Raw genomic sequence first — 16301 nt, 5'->3', positions numbered from 1 at the left:
TAGGAACATGTCTAGCAAAGCACTGTGGTGTTCAAACTACCTTTCAGGTTGAGGACAGCTTTAAATTTACAAATACGCTTCAGGCACATCTCACTTTTTATTTACAAAAGCACCATCAGTGAGCATATGCAGTGCACTACATTTCTAAATGGCTTTACTTGGTAATTTAACAGGTGAGGGGATAGCAGGGTAGGATTGGGGGGGGGGGGGGGGGTGCATAGTGCTGCTTGTGGGAGCATCCAGGAACAAGGTGGGGACAGGATAGGGCTCCTATGTGCAGTCAGGAGGTTTAGGAAGTGAGCGGCTGGGACAGAAATGAAGAAAAGGGCGGATGTAGAGAAGGGGAAAAGGAGTAGTGGGTGCACTGGTGGAACAGAAGACTGTGTGTGCTGGAGCAGGAACAGGGACGGGGATAGGGAAATGTACAACAGGGAGTGGTGAAGGTTGAGGCCAGGGCAGGGATTACAGGTATGTAGGATACACTGTTGGGAGAGTTCTCACCCATGCAGTTCAGAGAAGCTGATAGTAGGAAAGCACCAGATAGCACAACCTGTGAAGCTGTCAATGAAGCAAAGCACACTGTGTTGCGTAGCATGTTCAGTAACTGGGTGGTCTAGTTGCCACTTGGCCACAGTTTGTTGGTGCCAATTCAGGTGGACAGACAACTTGTTAGTCTTCATGCCCATTAGAAAGCAGCAGGAAAAGGTTTGCACCTTAGTTTGTAGATCACATCACATGACTGCTTACGCATGTAGCTTTGTCTCTGATGAGATAGGAGATGGCTGTGACAGAAATGTAGTAGATGGTGGTGGGAGGATGTATGTGACAGATCTTGCATCTAGGCCTATTGCAGGGATATGAGATGTGAGGTAAGGGATTTGGAACAGAGGTGGAATAGGGATGGACGAGGATATTGCATAGGTTTGATGAGAGGTGGAATACTGCTGTGGAAAGGTGTGGGAGGAATAATGGGTAGGACAGTCCTCTCTTCAGGGTGCAGCAAGAGGTAGTTGAAACCCAGGCAGAGAATGTCATCTTAAATTGCTCTGAGCACTATGGGACTCAACTGCTGAGGTCATTAGTCCCCTAGAACTTAGAACTAGTTAAACCTAACTAACCTAAGGACATCACAAACATCCATGCCCGAGGCAGGATTCGAACCTGCGACCGTAGCGGTCCTGCGGTTCCAGACTGCAGCGCCTTTAACTGCACGGCCACTTCGGCCGGCTAGGCAGAGAATGTGATTCAGTTGCTCCAGTCCAGGGTGGTACTGAGTCATGAGGGGTGTGCTGCTCTGTGGCCAGATGGTGGGTAAGTGGCAGGTGGTAGATGACTAGAGAGACAAGGCACAGGAGATTTTTTTTCTGTATATGTATGCATGGGTAATTTCAGTTGGTGAAAGCCACAGCGAGATCCTAGGTATATTTCGAGAGGACCTGGCTGTCATGGCTGTCAATGCAAATGCAATGACCAAAGGTGGCTAGGCTGTAAGGAAGGGACTTCTTGGTACGGAATGGGTGGCAGCTGTTGAAGTAGAGATATTGCTGGTGGTTGGTAGGTTTGCTATTGACAGAGCAAGGCAGTGGTCAACATTGAGGAAAGTGGCTTCTTGTGTTGAGGAGGACCAGGCGAAGCAAATGGTGGAGAAGTAGTTGAGGTTCTGGAGGAGTGTTGACAGGGTGTCTTCACTCATGTCCAGATCATGAACATGTTATCAATGAATCAATACCAGGTGAGGGGGTCTGGGATTCTGGATGAATTACCCATGAATAGGGTGGCATAGGATTACCCATGAATAGGGTGGCATAGGATGATACCAGGTGGGTGGCCATTAGTGTTCTCCAGATTTGTTAGTAGGTGGTGCTTTTAAAGGAGAAGTAATTGTGGGTGAGAATATAGTTGGTCTTGGTGATCAGAAAGGAGGTTGTAGGTTTGGAGCCAGGTGGGTGCTGGGAAAGTAAGTTTTCAGTAGCAGCTAGGCCATGGGCATTGGAAATGTAAGTGTCAAGATAAGTGGCATCAACACTGACAAGCAGGGTGCCTCGAGATAAAGGAACAGGAGCTGTGGAGAGTTGGTGGAAGAAATGGTTGGTGTCTTTTATATAGGACAGTAGCTTACAGGTAACAGACTGGTGTTGGTCCACAAGTGCAGAGATTCTCTCAGTGAAGACACAGTGAGACATCACAATGGGGCATCCTTGGTAGTTGAGTTTATGGACTTTAGGAAGCATGTAGAAGGTAGGAATGCAGGGAGTGGTAGGGGTGAGGGGAGAGAGAGACTAAAGACGAGGTTCTGGGATGGGCCTAAGGACCTTAGTGGGGACTGGAGACCCTGTTGGATTTCTGAGACAGGATTTATAGGTGGAAAAATCTGACATGTAATCTCTGTGGTTCAAAACCAGAGCGGAGCTTTTGTCAGCCAACAGGATTATAATGTCAGGATCAGATTTTAGGTGGTGGATTACAGTTCTTTCTGTGGTTGAGAGATTGGTTTACACCCAGCCCTTTACATAATACTGTTTTTATTCCGTCATCCCAGATTTTCCATTGTTTCATTTTGCCTAACAGCTTTTCTGTCACTGGTCAACCCAGTGCTGTTTTCCATTGTCACTATTCTCTAACAGATTACTCAGTGTCTGTCTTTTTTCGTCTATTGTTTCCTGTATTTTATCTTTCACCTTCAAATTCACACACACACACACTGACTTATGAGCCACATTGCACACTGTAACAATTATCTCATCTGCACACAAAAGATGGCTATATGACCATGTGGATTTCTGGTGCAGCATCTCATGTTCCACATTCTTTTTGTTGGTGTAATTCATCTCAGACCTCCAAACACATCAACCTTTCTCCCTCGTTTCCCATATTTTTGTGTATATTGTCCATACCTTCCTGTGCCACATGAACTTGTTGAACTTCGACCTTACTGAACCCTCTCCCCCATCTCTCTTCCCTTATTGCAGCACCCACATACTAACCTCAGCAAACCCATTTAAACCTGCTGTGCCCTCTCTTCATACATATCCATTCACTCCTTCACCCAACTGTGATCCATCCCTACAGCCCCCTAATCACTCCATATTAACATTCCAGATTTTCTTCACTTTAAACTTTGCCTCACTATCACTGCCCAAATCCTTCAACATGGAAACTAACCTTAATCTTTAGGAAGAACAGTAATCCCTCACCTAAAAACTGATGCCAACCTTATAATATTACCTTCCAATGTTTTCAACCACAAGGATTATCAGGTGGAGGGACTCTGCCAGTTGTCTGATTCATCCACCTACAAATCCATCCACAGTGACTCCATTCCAGCAATCCAACAGGATCTCCACTCCATCCTCAAATCCTTGGGACCATGCCAGAACCTCTCCTTCCGTCTACCTCTCTCCTCACTCCTACCAATCCCTGCATTCCTACATTCTACATGCTTCCTAAAGTCCACAAGCCCAACCACCTAGAGTGCCCCATATGGCCACTTATTGTGCCCCCACCAGGAGAATCTCTGTTTTCAAGTACCAACACCTTCAGCCTATTACCAATAACCTACCCTTCTACATAAAAAGACGCCAACCATTTCCTCCACCAATTCTCCACAGTTCCTGTTCCTTTACCACAAGGCGCTGTCTTTGTCAATGTTGATGCCACCTCCCTCTACATAACATCCCCAATGCCCATGGCCATGCTGCTACTAAACACTACCTTTCTTAACATCTGACAACCTTCTTCCACCATGACCAACTGTAAACTCACCCACAATTACTTTTGCTTGGAAGACATCACCTACAAACAAATCCATGGTACAGCAAGTGGCACCGACATGGAACCATCCCGTGCCAACATATACAGGGGCCATCTCGGAGAATCCTACCTAACCATCCAGAGTCCTACACACCTCACCTGGTTCAGATTCACTGATGACATGTTCACGATTTAGACCCAGGGCGAGGAAATCTTGTTCACATTCTTCCAGAATCTCAACAACTTCTCCCCCATTTGCCCCTCCTTGTCCTCATTAACCCAACAAGCCACCTTCCTTGATGTTGACCTTCACCTCAAGGATGGCTACATCAGTACCTCTGCCCATGTAAGCTTACCAACCACCAGAAATACATCCACTTTGAAGGCTGCCACCCATCCATACCAAGAAGTCCCTTCCCAACAGCCTAGCCACCCAATATCACTGCATCTGCAGTTCTAAGCAGGCCCTCTCCAGATATACAAAGGTCTCACTGTGGCCTTCACAGACTGGAATTACTTACCTGTTCTTGTACAGAAACATTTCCAGCACCTTGTCTCTCCAGTCACATACCATCTATCAAATACCCAGTGTCTGACCACAAACAAGCACTCCTCTCGTGACTCAGCACCACCCAGGACAGCTCAACTGAATCACATTCTCTTCCCAAGTTTCGACTACCTCTCACTGTGCCCAGGAAATATGAAATATCCTACTCACTATTTTTTGCATTGCCCCCCCCCCCTTACCCCCCCCCCCCCCACTCCCAATCCACTGACTGATATTCTGCTGCTCAGCAAACCTAAGCAATAGTCTTGTCCCATCCCAGTCCATCCCAAACTCCACTCCTGCCTCCAACCCCTCAACCCCTTACTTCAATAGCTCATATCCCAGCAATAGACCTAGATGCAAGACCTGTCCCACCACGGACCTCCTCCAGTCCCAGTCACTTGCAACTCCTATCCACAGGGCTACCTGTGAAAGCAGTCAGGTGATCAACAAACTAAGCTGCAAATACCGCTGCTTTCTACATGGGCATGATGGCTAACCAGCTGTCTGTCCACATGAATGGCCAGCAATAAACTGTGGCCAAGAGACAGCTGGATCAATCAGTTACTGAACATACTGCCCAATATAATGTGCTTCACTTCAACTGGCTGCTTCATAGCTTGCACCATCCTACAAACACCTGTTTTTCTGAACTGCACAGGTGGGAACTCTCTCTGCAATACATCTTATGTTCCCTGACCTCAACATTTATTAGTGCCTTGCCTCCACTTACATACCTCCTTCCCTGCTCCCACTCCAGGACAACACAGCCTCCTTTTCCATCAATGGACTCATTCCTTTTCCGCTTCTCCACATCTCCCCTTTTCTGCACCCCTTGCCATCCTCCTCCCACCTCCCCTGCAACTAGCAGACCTACCTTGCCCCCCCCCCCCCTCCGCCCCCCCACATCCCTGGACACTGCAACAAGCAGCACTACATGTTCCCCAACCCCACCCTGCTATCACCTCCCCGTTCTTTGCCCCATTCCTCCTACTTACCCTCACCACCAGATTGTTACAGCTTAATCTGGCAACAGCAGCCAGAGACAGTTGCCCGATTATGTGAGTTGTGCTTATGTGAATGTGTGTATGTTTCCTTTTCTACTTTAGAAGAAGGCCTTTTGGCTGAAAGCTAAAATGTGTAGCAGTCTTTCTGTTGTGCCTGTCAGGAACCCCAGCGTCTCCTCTTATGGCGAGCAGCAACCTATCTTTTTCATAATGCAGATTACAAGAGACTCATTGTCAGACATGCAATAAAATTAACTCTGTCCACTAGCAGTAACAATGATTCTTAATTTGTAAACATGGATCATATTTCAGTGCGTACGGTAAATTATTGTGCCCACATTACTGAAGGCTCTTCTTAATGATGGGAGCTACAAAAGACAATGTGTGATTGTGAGAGTGAGTGAAGGATGGAGTAGAATACGTTTTGCGAGCCAATGATAAAGATAAGAGGAAAGCTGCTACACATACATGAATGTACAGAATTCAAAACACGCATGGCCGTATAAAGTGAGTGTATCCACTGATCACACTACATATCAGTGGGTGGATTAAATGGGTACAAATGTGGCATCACACCAAGCAACAATGAAGCCTACCCCCTCCATATTATCGCCACCAGTTAAAGAATTATTCCACCCCAAAAATGAAATTCTGGGTCTAAGGCTATGCTGACACTATCATCACAAAATTCAATAAGCTGCCTCATCGTGTGACATACTGATAATAAGTTTACAGCTCTAACTCATCACTCTAGCACATAGTTTCTGAATGAGATCACAAACTTAATATAACATGCTCAGAGGGGTGTTGTAATTGTAGAAATTTGGCTCCATGAAAATAGCACTGTATATTTATGTGATCATGCATGTGACTTCACAACTGTGTACGGAAGTGTTGATTGCAACTACAAAAATTAAATGTAACCTGCAGCTAACTTTGAAAAACAAACTATCTGTGTTATTATCTTTCCCAAGCAACCAGTACTATTTTCTCCCTTCTTCTTATTGCAAGGATTTTGCTATTATCAAAATCCTTCACACTGCATTTAAGTATACAGTAAACACTTTTCTTACTTGAACATCTATCAAATGAATAAAACTACTATAGAAATACCTACAAAGGGTACACCAATAACAAAAAAACTATGATTTAATTCAACAAATATATTATTGTTTTCTCAGACTATTAGCTTCCTTTGCACAATTTCTTTTAAGACCACAACCAACAATGTAAAGAAACTGTAGCATAAGTTGCCTTAGCATTCAAAGCTACCAGCAATGAGAAGAATATCATGAATATTCAACCTGAAAAACTAATAAATGCACATCACAGAGAAACAGATGTTCTTTAAATTTGTCTAGATATTTATTTAAGAGCTGAACCACAGCAGTTTCAAGACACAAAAGCTAAGGCATGTATGACAGGTTATGCTCCACAAGAGTTTTCTTTGTTCTCAACAAAAATTTTTTGAATAAAGTACAGCTGTTTTTGCTTTAATACAGCTTCTATCTCAATATGTACCTTGATCTGTTGTGCTACTGTTGGCATTATTCATTTAGAAAACAGATTTAGAAACTGTATCACTGTCTCTTCAAGGTCATTAGAGAACAAGGGATAATTTTGTTAGTAAAAGAATAAAGTTGCAAATAATTTACGAAACAATTGTGTGTTAAAACTGATTTAATATCCATGAGCATGGCTCCCCACATAAGAAAACATGATACAAATATCATGCCTTCTAAGATGCATTCAACACAAACTTTGGTACTCGTAAGTGATTACAGGACTCTTAAGAGCGAGGAACAATAAACACGGCAGTATGTTACCCTTATATTCCATGCTATGAAAATGCATGAGCATTGGATTCCATGTTAAAGTGTAGATGTCAGCTACGTTATTTTTTTTATTTTTTTCTATTCTGCTTTGACATGTGGAAAAATGAAAACTTAAATGACCTAAATTTTGTGAAAAACCTACTGTCATTTCAAGATGTTTTTTAATGTATTGTTTGATGATGCCTTTTAAACTAACTTCTTATTCTTTCAAGCATACCTTCCCATCACTCAGTTGATTAATCTACAGAGATGCATAAGCAGTGTTTTTTTCCAAATGCTATTCTGTTTTAATCAGTACACATGCGACAGGAAGCATTTTCCAAAACTCTGCACATAAAAACAGTATTATTTTGGGGCTTACACGTAGAGTTCTGTTGTTTTCGTATGAGGACCTGAAATTGAAAACATTTGAAGTGCATTTTTTAAAACTGTTTTCAGTGCTATTGTGTTCTCAGTACTCTGCTGCTTGTCTCCAGACTTCCTCCAAGTGTAAAATAATGGAGAAAATGTTTCAAACATTTATTACTATGAGGTGCAAGGTCTTTGTGACAAGAAATGCTTCGCTCAGGAGACTCAAATGCCATTTCAACACATACAAATGATTTATATGATTTTGAAGATGCTGCTGAGGCATTTTTGTCAATGTAGGCATGCTAGATCTCCAAATGCAGTATGGTCTAAGTGTCTCATACTCAAATAGCTATTCAAAATTCTTACTTTGGAACAGAAGAATGGAAAAATGATGATGTATTCAAAAAAAGGAGAGACAATGGTAGATGTATGCCATGGCGTACTTCATCTGAAAGACCAGCCACTTTTATCAGTTGTAAAACAGAACGACCTATTAACGACGTTATTTCTTCATAAACAGCACAGAGAGAGTTTTACAGTAAACTTTGCAGCATCTGAGTCCAAGAACGGGGTTGAATAAGAAACAAAAGTCAATAGTGGCTTTTTCATGAAACTAATTTTTTATTCTCTTGTAAAATAAATGAGAACTGGTTTTTGTTGACTACTTTAAATATTTCTGCTGTATTTCTGTACTTTTATTATCACAAATAAAATGTGTTGCCTCTGTATTAATGGCACCTGGAACAAAAACTTTTTTTATTGGTAATTAGAACCAGTCAGCTTCCTGGTATGGTACTTAGAAAATAGATAATTTAATAAGAAAGTTCCGATCTGTCACATTATTTTTGTGGTGATAAAGTGGGTAGCGTTATTCTGCAGTATCAGAATCCTTCTCAACATTTCTGGATACAAATAATGTTATGTACAAGAAGATAAACACTGTTTTTTTTTAATTCTCCTGACAAATATGAGGTACGGCACTTAGACCGTACTTCACTTCCTCTCTTTATATTTGGTGTACTCAACAACTGGAAGCATTCCAATTTAGTGGGTTTCATGCATAATACCCATCTATGCAACTGGAACCAAATAACTTAAAACTGAAAAAAAAGAAAAGTTCTCCAATATTGTCATTTAAACAACATCAATTCAGTGTATTTCTTTACTAATATGAATGCTAATGAATTTTTGTCATTTACACATCAGTTCTTTTGATTCTGGTTCAGAACACATTGTCTTCTAGACTCCCCACAACCAATAGCACAAACGTGACACTGATAATTTAGTGTTCACACGCTAAGATATCCCAATGTTATTTTTTGTATCCAAGGACTCTAAATGCAGTTCTTATATGTGAGGAACTTCTTAAATACATGCATGTACCATAATTTAATCAACAGCTGGTCATGACACAAATTTTCTTGGCAGATGATGCTACGGAACCTAATGGCACAGATTTTTGGGCTCATGTCACTTTCAGACAACCTTGGAAAACAAAAATAAAAAAAAGGCTTGGAATTCACTGCATCTTTAGTATATCAACATGCACAATACTTATTTCTTTTCTTAGTTCTCCATCTTTAAAAAGCTTTCATTCATATTAGTTTCATTCATTAAGTGCATTACTTTTGCAGTTCATCTTATTTTCTGAACTGTCCTTCACTCACCAGTTCCTTTACGTAAATTCTCTGCTAATTATCCCATTTTCTCTCTTTTTCATCTTCTTTCCTTGCTTCATCTGACTTCATTTCTCTCTATAGTGATCACCATTTGATCACCCAAAATTTGTTACACTCAGCATAAAGAGTCCTACGCTGATGCTATGTTCAGTAGCACTAACATTATATCAGCCCCTGACAAAGAGTTTCTCCAATGGGCACTGCAGTTTCAAGATCCCACACTGGAAGAAATATTTTCTATTGCTCAGTCATTTGAGTTGGAATCCTGGGTGGACATGGCCACAATAAATAGTGACAACAGCAGGCGTTCGGGGTCCGGCATATCCTTTGAGGTGAAAATCACAGTGGTGCAGCCACACCACACAAAAACATCCACAGCAGCCTGCTTACAACAAGCCCTTTTCTTCTTGCCCCACTTGTTTTGTTCTACAGGATCAGCCTGATTGCTCCAAGCATTGGTCTTCCTTGCATAATTGTCAAGAAGCTACACAATGCAAGGTGTGTAATGTTTGGCCTGCTCACACTGCACCCTCAGGTCCTCAGCTGAAGGACAGCAATGTTGTAAGACCTGTATTTGATGCCCTTGCAGCAGTATTCAATAAGTTATTCACGAATGTGCGTATCATCAGGAAGCCCCTTCAGTTGCAAGTCGATACTAAATCGATACTGGTACCACAGAATTTCTCATGAATTCTCACAGTTTCTCATTAATTCTCACACATATCAGCATCTCAGTGCCCGTCATTCTCACCCACTACATGTCATCTTTTACGCTACAACAGGCAACAGATCCCCATATTTGACCAATTTACAGAAGACACAGTGTACAAGTCTGTGGTTTCTCCATCAACCTTCCTTGTGGTGAACAGCACTTCTACAGAAAACTTGTTTGGCTTGAATGGTTTTCACAGCCTTTGGGTTTACAGTCTCCAAGTCGGTTCCCCTGGTTTCTGACTAAATGTCATACCAGGAATTTGATGTTTGGAAGGGATTTCCAGACATTTTGTTGCTGGTCTCAGCACGACTAATGATTTTACCACTCATTTCACCCTTAAATCAACAGCACAGCCTCATTTTTTTTTTCAAGCACAGTCTGAACCATCAGCACTTCATGACCTATTTAAGCAGGAACTCAACAAGTTATGGCTTTGGGTGAGATTGAACGTACTCTGCCAAGCCAATGGGCTACGCCGCTACTGATCATTAAGTAACTATATGGTAAGCTTCGTATTTGCAGCGATTTTGAAGTGACAATCAACACACAGGCACTGACTGACACTTACTGCTTATCCAACATCCAGGTGACTGGCAGAGGGTCAGCATTTTTCAAATGTGGATCTTTCAGATATATTGCTAGTAGTCAACATCCCCTACAGACTGTATAAATACAAATAGTTGTTTTTTGGCATCACAAAGCTCTTGCACTTTTTCAGCATTTCCTGGAGCAACTCACACAACACATTACTTGTTGTATCAACTCTCTGGACAATACTGTGATCACTGGTCCCTCCATGGAGGAACATCCATGGAACTTCCAGCTTCTTTTTCTGACTCTACAGGATGTGGATCTCTAGCGCAATCTGGATAAATCACAATTCTTTCAGACCCGTAATGAACAGCTTGGACAGTTCATTTCCCTTTGGGGAATTCAGCAAACAGACAGTCTCATTGCAATCACTGATGCTCTTTCACAGCCCACAACCCTGAAGGAATTCCAGGCTTTTCTGGGCAAAATTGCTAATTATCATAAATTCAGCCAAAAGCTATCACCACTGCATAGCCTCTAAATCAGTTTGAAAAAGGGTGCACCTTTTGTCTTGTAGGCTATGTGTGACAAAGCTTTCATGATGCTGAAAGACTGTCTTCGTTCAGCCCCCCTTTTAGCCAGGTAAACAGCTCACCTTGTCTACTGATTGATCCCAATTGACCATTCAGAGCAACCGGTAACATTTGCCTCAAAGATGTTAAACATAGCACAAAAGAATTATTCAAAAACTGATAAGGAGCCCTCTTCATTATTTATGGAATGAAGAAATTTCATGGGTTTTTAATTTTATTTATTTATTTTTTAATATGGTGCAAACTTTCCACTCATCACAGACCACAAGAAGCTCATCACCTCCCTTAGTACTTCTGCACTTCTGCTGGACAAGATGGCCCACAGACTGCAATGGTGGGCCCTGATCCTCAGCACTTACAATTATCAGATTCACTTCTCCCCCACAGCTCAGCACTCTTAACCCAGATGCCTTATTGTGTCTTCATATGGGTCCTGACCCTTGCTTCAACCAGGAAGAACTCTTTTATTTTTATCTCAATGACGAAGCTCAGCAGACAGTGGATTGCATCCCTGTTATGATCTCACATATAGCTGATGCCATCAGTGCAGATCCTGTTCTATGCCAAGTGTGAGAGTATATCTTGTGGGAGTGACCAGAATGGCCTCCAGCCTGCGTGTCACATCCCGTTCATAATTATTTTGTGCTGCACTACAGATTGATTCCCATCAACGGCATGATATTATTGAAGACAGAGGATGCTGTACCACAGGTGGTCATTCCCACATCCCATTGGCATGATGCACTTCGGTTCTTGCATCACAGCCAGTGGGGAGTATCACATTGGAATATGCTTGCTCCCACTACAACTACTGACTTGGTGTTGACCAACTATTGGAACACTTAATTGTTGCATGTCCCAAGTATGTGGTTACCAGGCTGCTCTGCAACAATGTTATTCGCTATGACCAGCACCCACAAACACAGCCATGGAATGCATCCGCCTGTATTTCACAGGCCCCTTCTTGCACACATTTTGACTGATTGTCACTGATGCATACTCCTGCTTCCCATACATCCTCAAGTCTGCTCCATGATGGTGGAGCCTACTATACATGCCCTCACCTGGATTTTTTTCACTGAAGGTGCTCCCCACACTCTCACAATAGATAACAGGCTACAGTTCATCTCTCCTCAGACCTTCAAAGAATTTTGCACGCAGCATGGCATCCAATACATAAAGGTGCCCACATTTCACCCACAGTCCAATGGTGAGAAAGAAGGTCTCATACAAAACTCTGAAACACAGATGACGTAGTACATCAGGGATGCTCCAGCAGAAGAAATGCTCAAGTGTTTTCTTCATTCTTACAGATCCGCACCTGCTGGCAGAGTTGCTGCAAGGGCACACACCTTGCTACACCTCCTGCTGTGGCTGTCACCACATTACATGCCCAGGACCCCTGTCTGGGTTCATGTGTTCCTTCAGTCTTCACAAACAGTGGATTCCAGCAGTCATCCACAAGCAGTGGAGGTGGTGCGACTTCACACTGTACACAGGCGGCAGGCTGATGCACTGATGGCCTGCCATCCCAACTCGCTACACCTGTGGGTGGGGGAGGAACTCCCATTGTCCCCCTTGTGCACCTCCCATGCCACTCCATGTGTCAGATCCTGGTTTTATGTACTTTCCTCTGCCTCTCAGGGCACCTCCTCCCTCTTTACCCTGGCCTCCTGTGCTGTGCTCCTCTTTGCCCCCCCCCCCTCCCTCCCCCAGCATCCTCATCTGCTGTTTGTTTCATCCCTCTGCATAATTGTCAGGGATGGTGGCAGAAGAATCTTTCCTCAGGTGCAGCACTTTCTCACTCACTACCCCCCCCCCAGGCCCCAAGCCAGATGCTCCCACGACTTCCACTAGTGTCCACTGTCTGCTACCGACACACTGCCCCAGTGTTCATCCATGGTGGAGTCATGGAGTCTTCATGAACAGGGCCACTTCCAGCCCTACTCTCCTGATATCACCAACAGAGAGCTTCTGTCTGTTTGCTTGTCTTGCCACAGCTCACAGTATGGAGGAGGGATGCCTGGTTCATGCCATCTCATTGTGTTGCCTTATCAGTACCTCTGCTGCAGCTGCCATAACCTTCCACTACACGCCAATGCTAGCTGTCACTATTCAATTCACCCACACCGGCACCAGGTGGTGCAGTACCAGCCAGAAGGAGGTGGCATTACCAAACATCAGAAGACAGCTTCACATTGCGATCTGCGTTTGCCACTGATGATTAATGCCACTAAGGTTATCAAACAAACAACCAACATATAACCCCAGAGTGGAGAGCTCTCTCTCTCTCTCTCTCTCTCTCTCTCTCTCTCTCTCTCTCTCTCTCTCTCCTCTCTCATTCCCTATCGTACATTCATCGTATTTACTTGGACTCCACTCTCGGGACCTAATAGTAAATTGTAGTGTGCAAACTGCCTTGATTGTACTTTGGAACTTGTATGGAACTTCAGTTTTGTGTTCTCGTTAAACCCCGTTAAAACTTTGTGTATGTTCTTACCTGTGTGTGGGGTTAGAACAAATGATTCTATGGAAACTGACCACTAGTAATACAAAGGAAACAGTTTATGGGAAACAGCGAAAAATTTTAATAATGGTGGTCAGAAAGTGATTTCAAGCTTTAGCTCCATGATTATGAATTGATTTTCTTCAGGGTGGACACCACAGCCTCACTAAATCATGAGAAAATGGATCATTCCACCAGATTGTATTTTAAAATTGTACTTTATTCAGCACTACTAGTTTCAGGCATGGCCAATTTCCAGTGCATCTGTAATACCTGTGGATACACCATCTTCATTTTTTGGATGACAAGGTGAGGACAATGTACCCACAACTGTTAACTGATACATTTGAAAATGGGTCTTATCCAAAATTGATTATGATGAATAAAGTACAATTTTGAAATACTGCCCAGTAGAATGATGTCTTTCCTCACACAAAGAATCTAGTTAATTAATCAAACCCCACTCATTGCTGGTAGCAGTTAGAGTGAAACCTGCACGTGAGTCAACATACATCAAATTAAGATATAATTTAAGATCAGAAATGTGTATTCTTACAAGTAAATTACTATAAGAATGAAACCCCAAGTCCCTGAAGTTTCATGCTTATAAACAAAGTAAACAGAACTTAAAATATTTTTATTTCTGTGTTGCTACAAGTTACTCCCACTCCCTCATTCCTTAAGTATAACATTAGCAAATATACTATCAAGAAAGATTTTGCCACTTACAGCTTTTAAATCCTTTTTCTATTGCATCCCTGTCCATAGCATGATGATATTCATAAACTGACTTCCCAATTAAATCATCTGGGTGGAATCCCAAGAACTGTCCGATGCTGAAACACAATGTTTTTATCAATCACACAATGGACAATATGATTAAAAGGACAGATTCTACTCACCATATAGCGGAGATGCACACACACACACACACACACACACACACACACACACACACACACACACTGGCTGCTGGTCTGGCAGTCTGGCCCCAGCAGCCAGATACAGTGGTCATGTGTGTATGAGCTGCATTTTTGAGAATGTGCCTGTATATGTTGTCCGTTTCAGAAAAAGGCCCTCTGGCCACAAGCTTATGAGTTTAGTAGTCTTTTTGTCGTCCGTGTCCATGACTCAACACCTCCGCTATATAGTAAGTAGCAGGTTTTTATTAATGTTTTGTATTACATAGCCTTCCTTCTAATAATACAAATTTGTTGGCAGAGGGGTCAAACAAGAATTAGATAGGAACCTGCCCATGGCCTTATTCAAGGAATTATTTTACTTGTGCCTCAAATTATTTAAGGTAAGCATAAAAAAATAGTTACCAGTTGCCAGAATGGGGTTTGCATTCCAGTCTTTCTAAACCTGAGTCCAGAGTGTCAGCACTGTGTCAACTCACTCAGCATGAAATTGAATGAAACTACAGCTTCCCAACAAATACAGCTACTAATAACTGTAAAGCATCACAATTCATTTAAAACTCACTCCGCATGAAATTGAATGAAACTATAGCTTCCCAACAAATACAGCTACTAATAACTGTAAAGCATCACAATTCATTTAAAATCTAGTGAGATACAGAGAGTGAATTGCACTTGACACTCCACAAATTAAGAAACAACTGGAAAGAAAATTACATGAAGAAACAAAAGTTGTCAAATACACGATTTACTTATAACAGAAAGAACAATGCAATTGTGTGATGTAATGATCAAATATCAGATAAAACTTATTGCTTTTGACAACAATATATTACATTCCTCAGCTCTTCTCAAGCATAGAGGAACTGTGTAGTTCGTTGCATAAGCACAACATGCTCACTGCAGAAATCTATATCTATACTGTCGTCTTATGAACTGTGGCAAAAGGTGTGTCTTGCAAACTGCAGTTTATTCATCTCATGATGTACGTTTACATAAATTAGCAGGTCATCCTTCATAAATTCTGCCACTGAGTAATAGCAACTCTCCTTCTGGCACCAAATGCACTCAGAGAAAGGAGTGTTTCTATTTCTGTGCACACACTTTTATTTCACTAATTTTACTGGTGAGCTGATTATATGAGATGCATGAAGGATGAAGTACAATGTTTTGTCAGATCATAGCGAAAGGAGGAATCTCAAAATTTTGAAAGTAAGGCTCTATTCTTGCAAGCAATGTATCTCACTGGAATTTATTAAGTGTTTTTTGTATCACTTATACCGCTGAAGCAAATCATTGCTGAACTGTGCAACTCTTCTTCAGCTACATCTCATACATTAATTCAATCTGGTAAGGGCCCAGATTAACAAATAATAATTTAGTATTGGTAGAGTGAGGGGTTTGTTAGCAGACACTTTCGAGTATCACTTACACCTCTTCAACATCGTTCTAATAAACCTCCACCTGGTATCTGCCCTCCCTAACACTTACATTTATCTGATCATCCCACCTTAGATTGCTTTGGACAAAGAAGGAGTATTAGGGTTTAATGTCCCATCAACATTAAGATCAATAAAGATGGAGAGAAAGCTCAGAGACAAGAATGAAATTTTCTTTCTTTCTTATGTCATATGTATAGTGTACCAAAATCTTTTTCCCCTCTTTCCTTTTGCATTTTCAGGTGAAGAAAGGAATGTGTTGAGGATGGGGAAGGAAATTACCCGTGATCTACAACAGGAACCATCCCCGCATTGCCTGGAGCGATTTAGGGAAATCATGGAAAACCTTAACCTGGATGGCTGGATGCTGATTTGAACTGTCACCCTACCAAATACGAGTCTAGTGTGGCTCTGGACAACATTGCTAA

At 42.1% G+C, this 16301-nt stretch overlaps 1 protein-coding gene across 3 annotated transcripts in view; it reads right to left on the bottom strand.

The window, feature by feature from the left end:
- Positions 1-16301, bottom strand: part of LOC126471774 (protein similar) — a 723501-nt gene that overhangs the window by 267343 nt on the left and 439857 nt on the right. For all 3 annotated transcript variants that reach the window (XM_050099889.1, XM_050099887.1, XM_050099888.1), the window contains exon 6: positions 14244-14350. In XM_050099889.1, coding sequence (XP_049955846.1) covers positions 14244-14350 — 107 coding nt within the window. The remainder of the gene's footprint in view (positions 1-14243; positions 14351-16301) is intronic.

Source organism: Schistocerca serialis, chromosome 1, assembly GCF_023864345.2.
Source record: "Schistocerca serialis cubense isolate TAMUIC-IGC-003099 chromosome 1, iqSchSeri2.2, whole genome shotgun sequence".
Classification (NCBI taxonomy): Eukaryota; Metazoa; Arthropoda; class Insecta; order Orthoptera; family Acrididae; genus Schistocerca; species Schistocerca serialis.
Note: the sequence above shows the minus strand (reverse complement) of the source record. Positions and strands in the feature narration are given on the sequence as shown.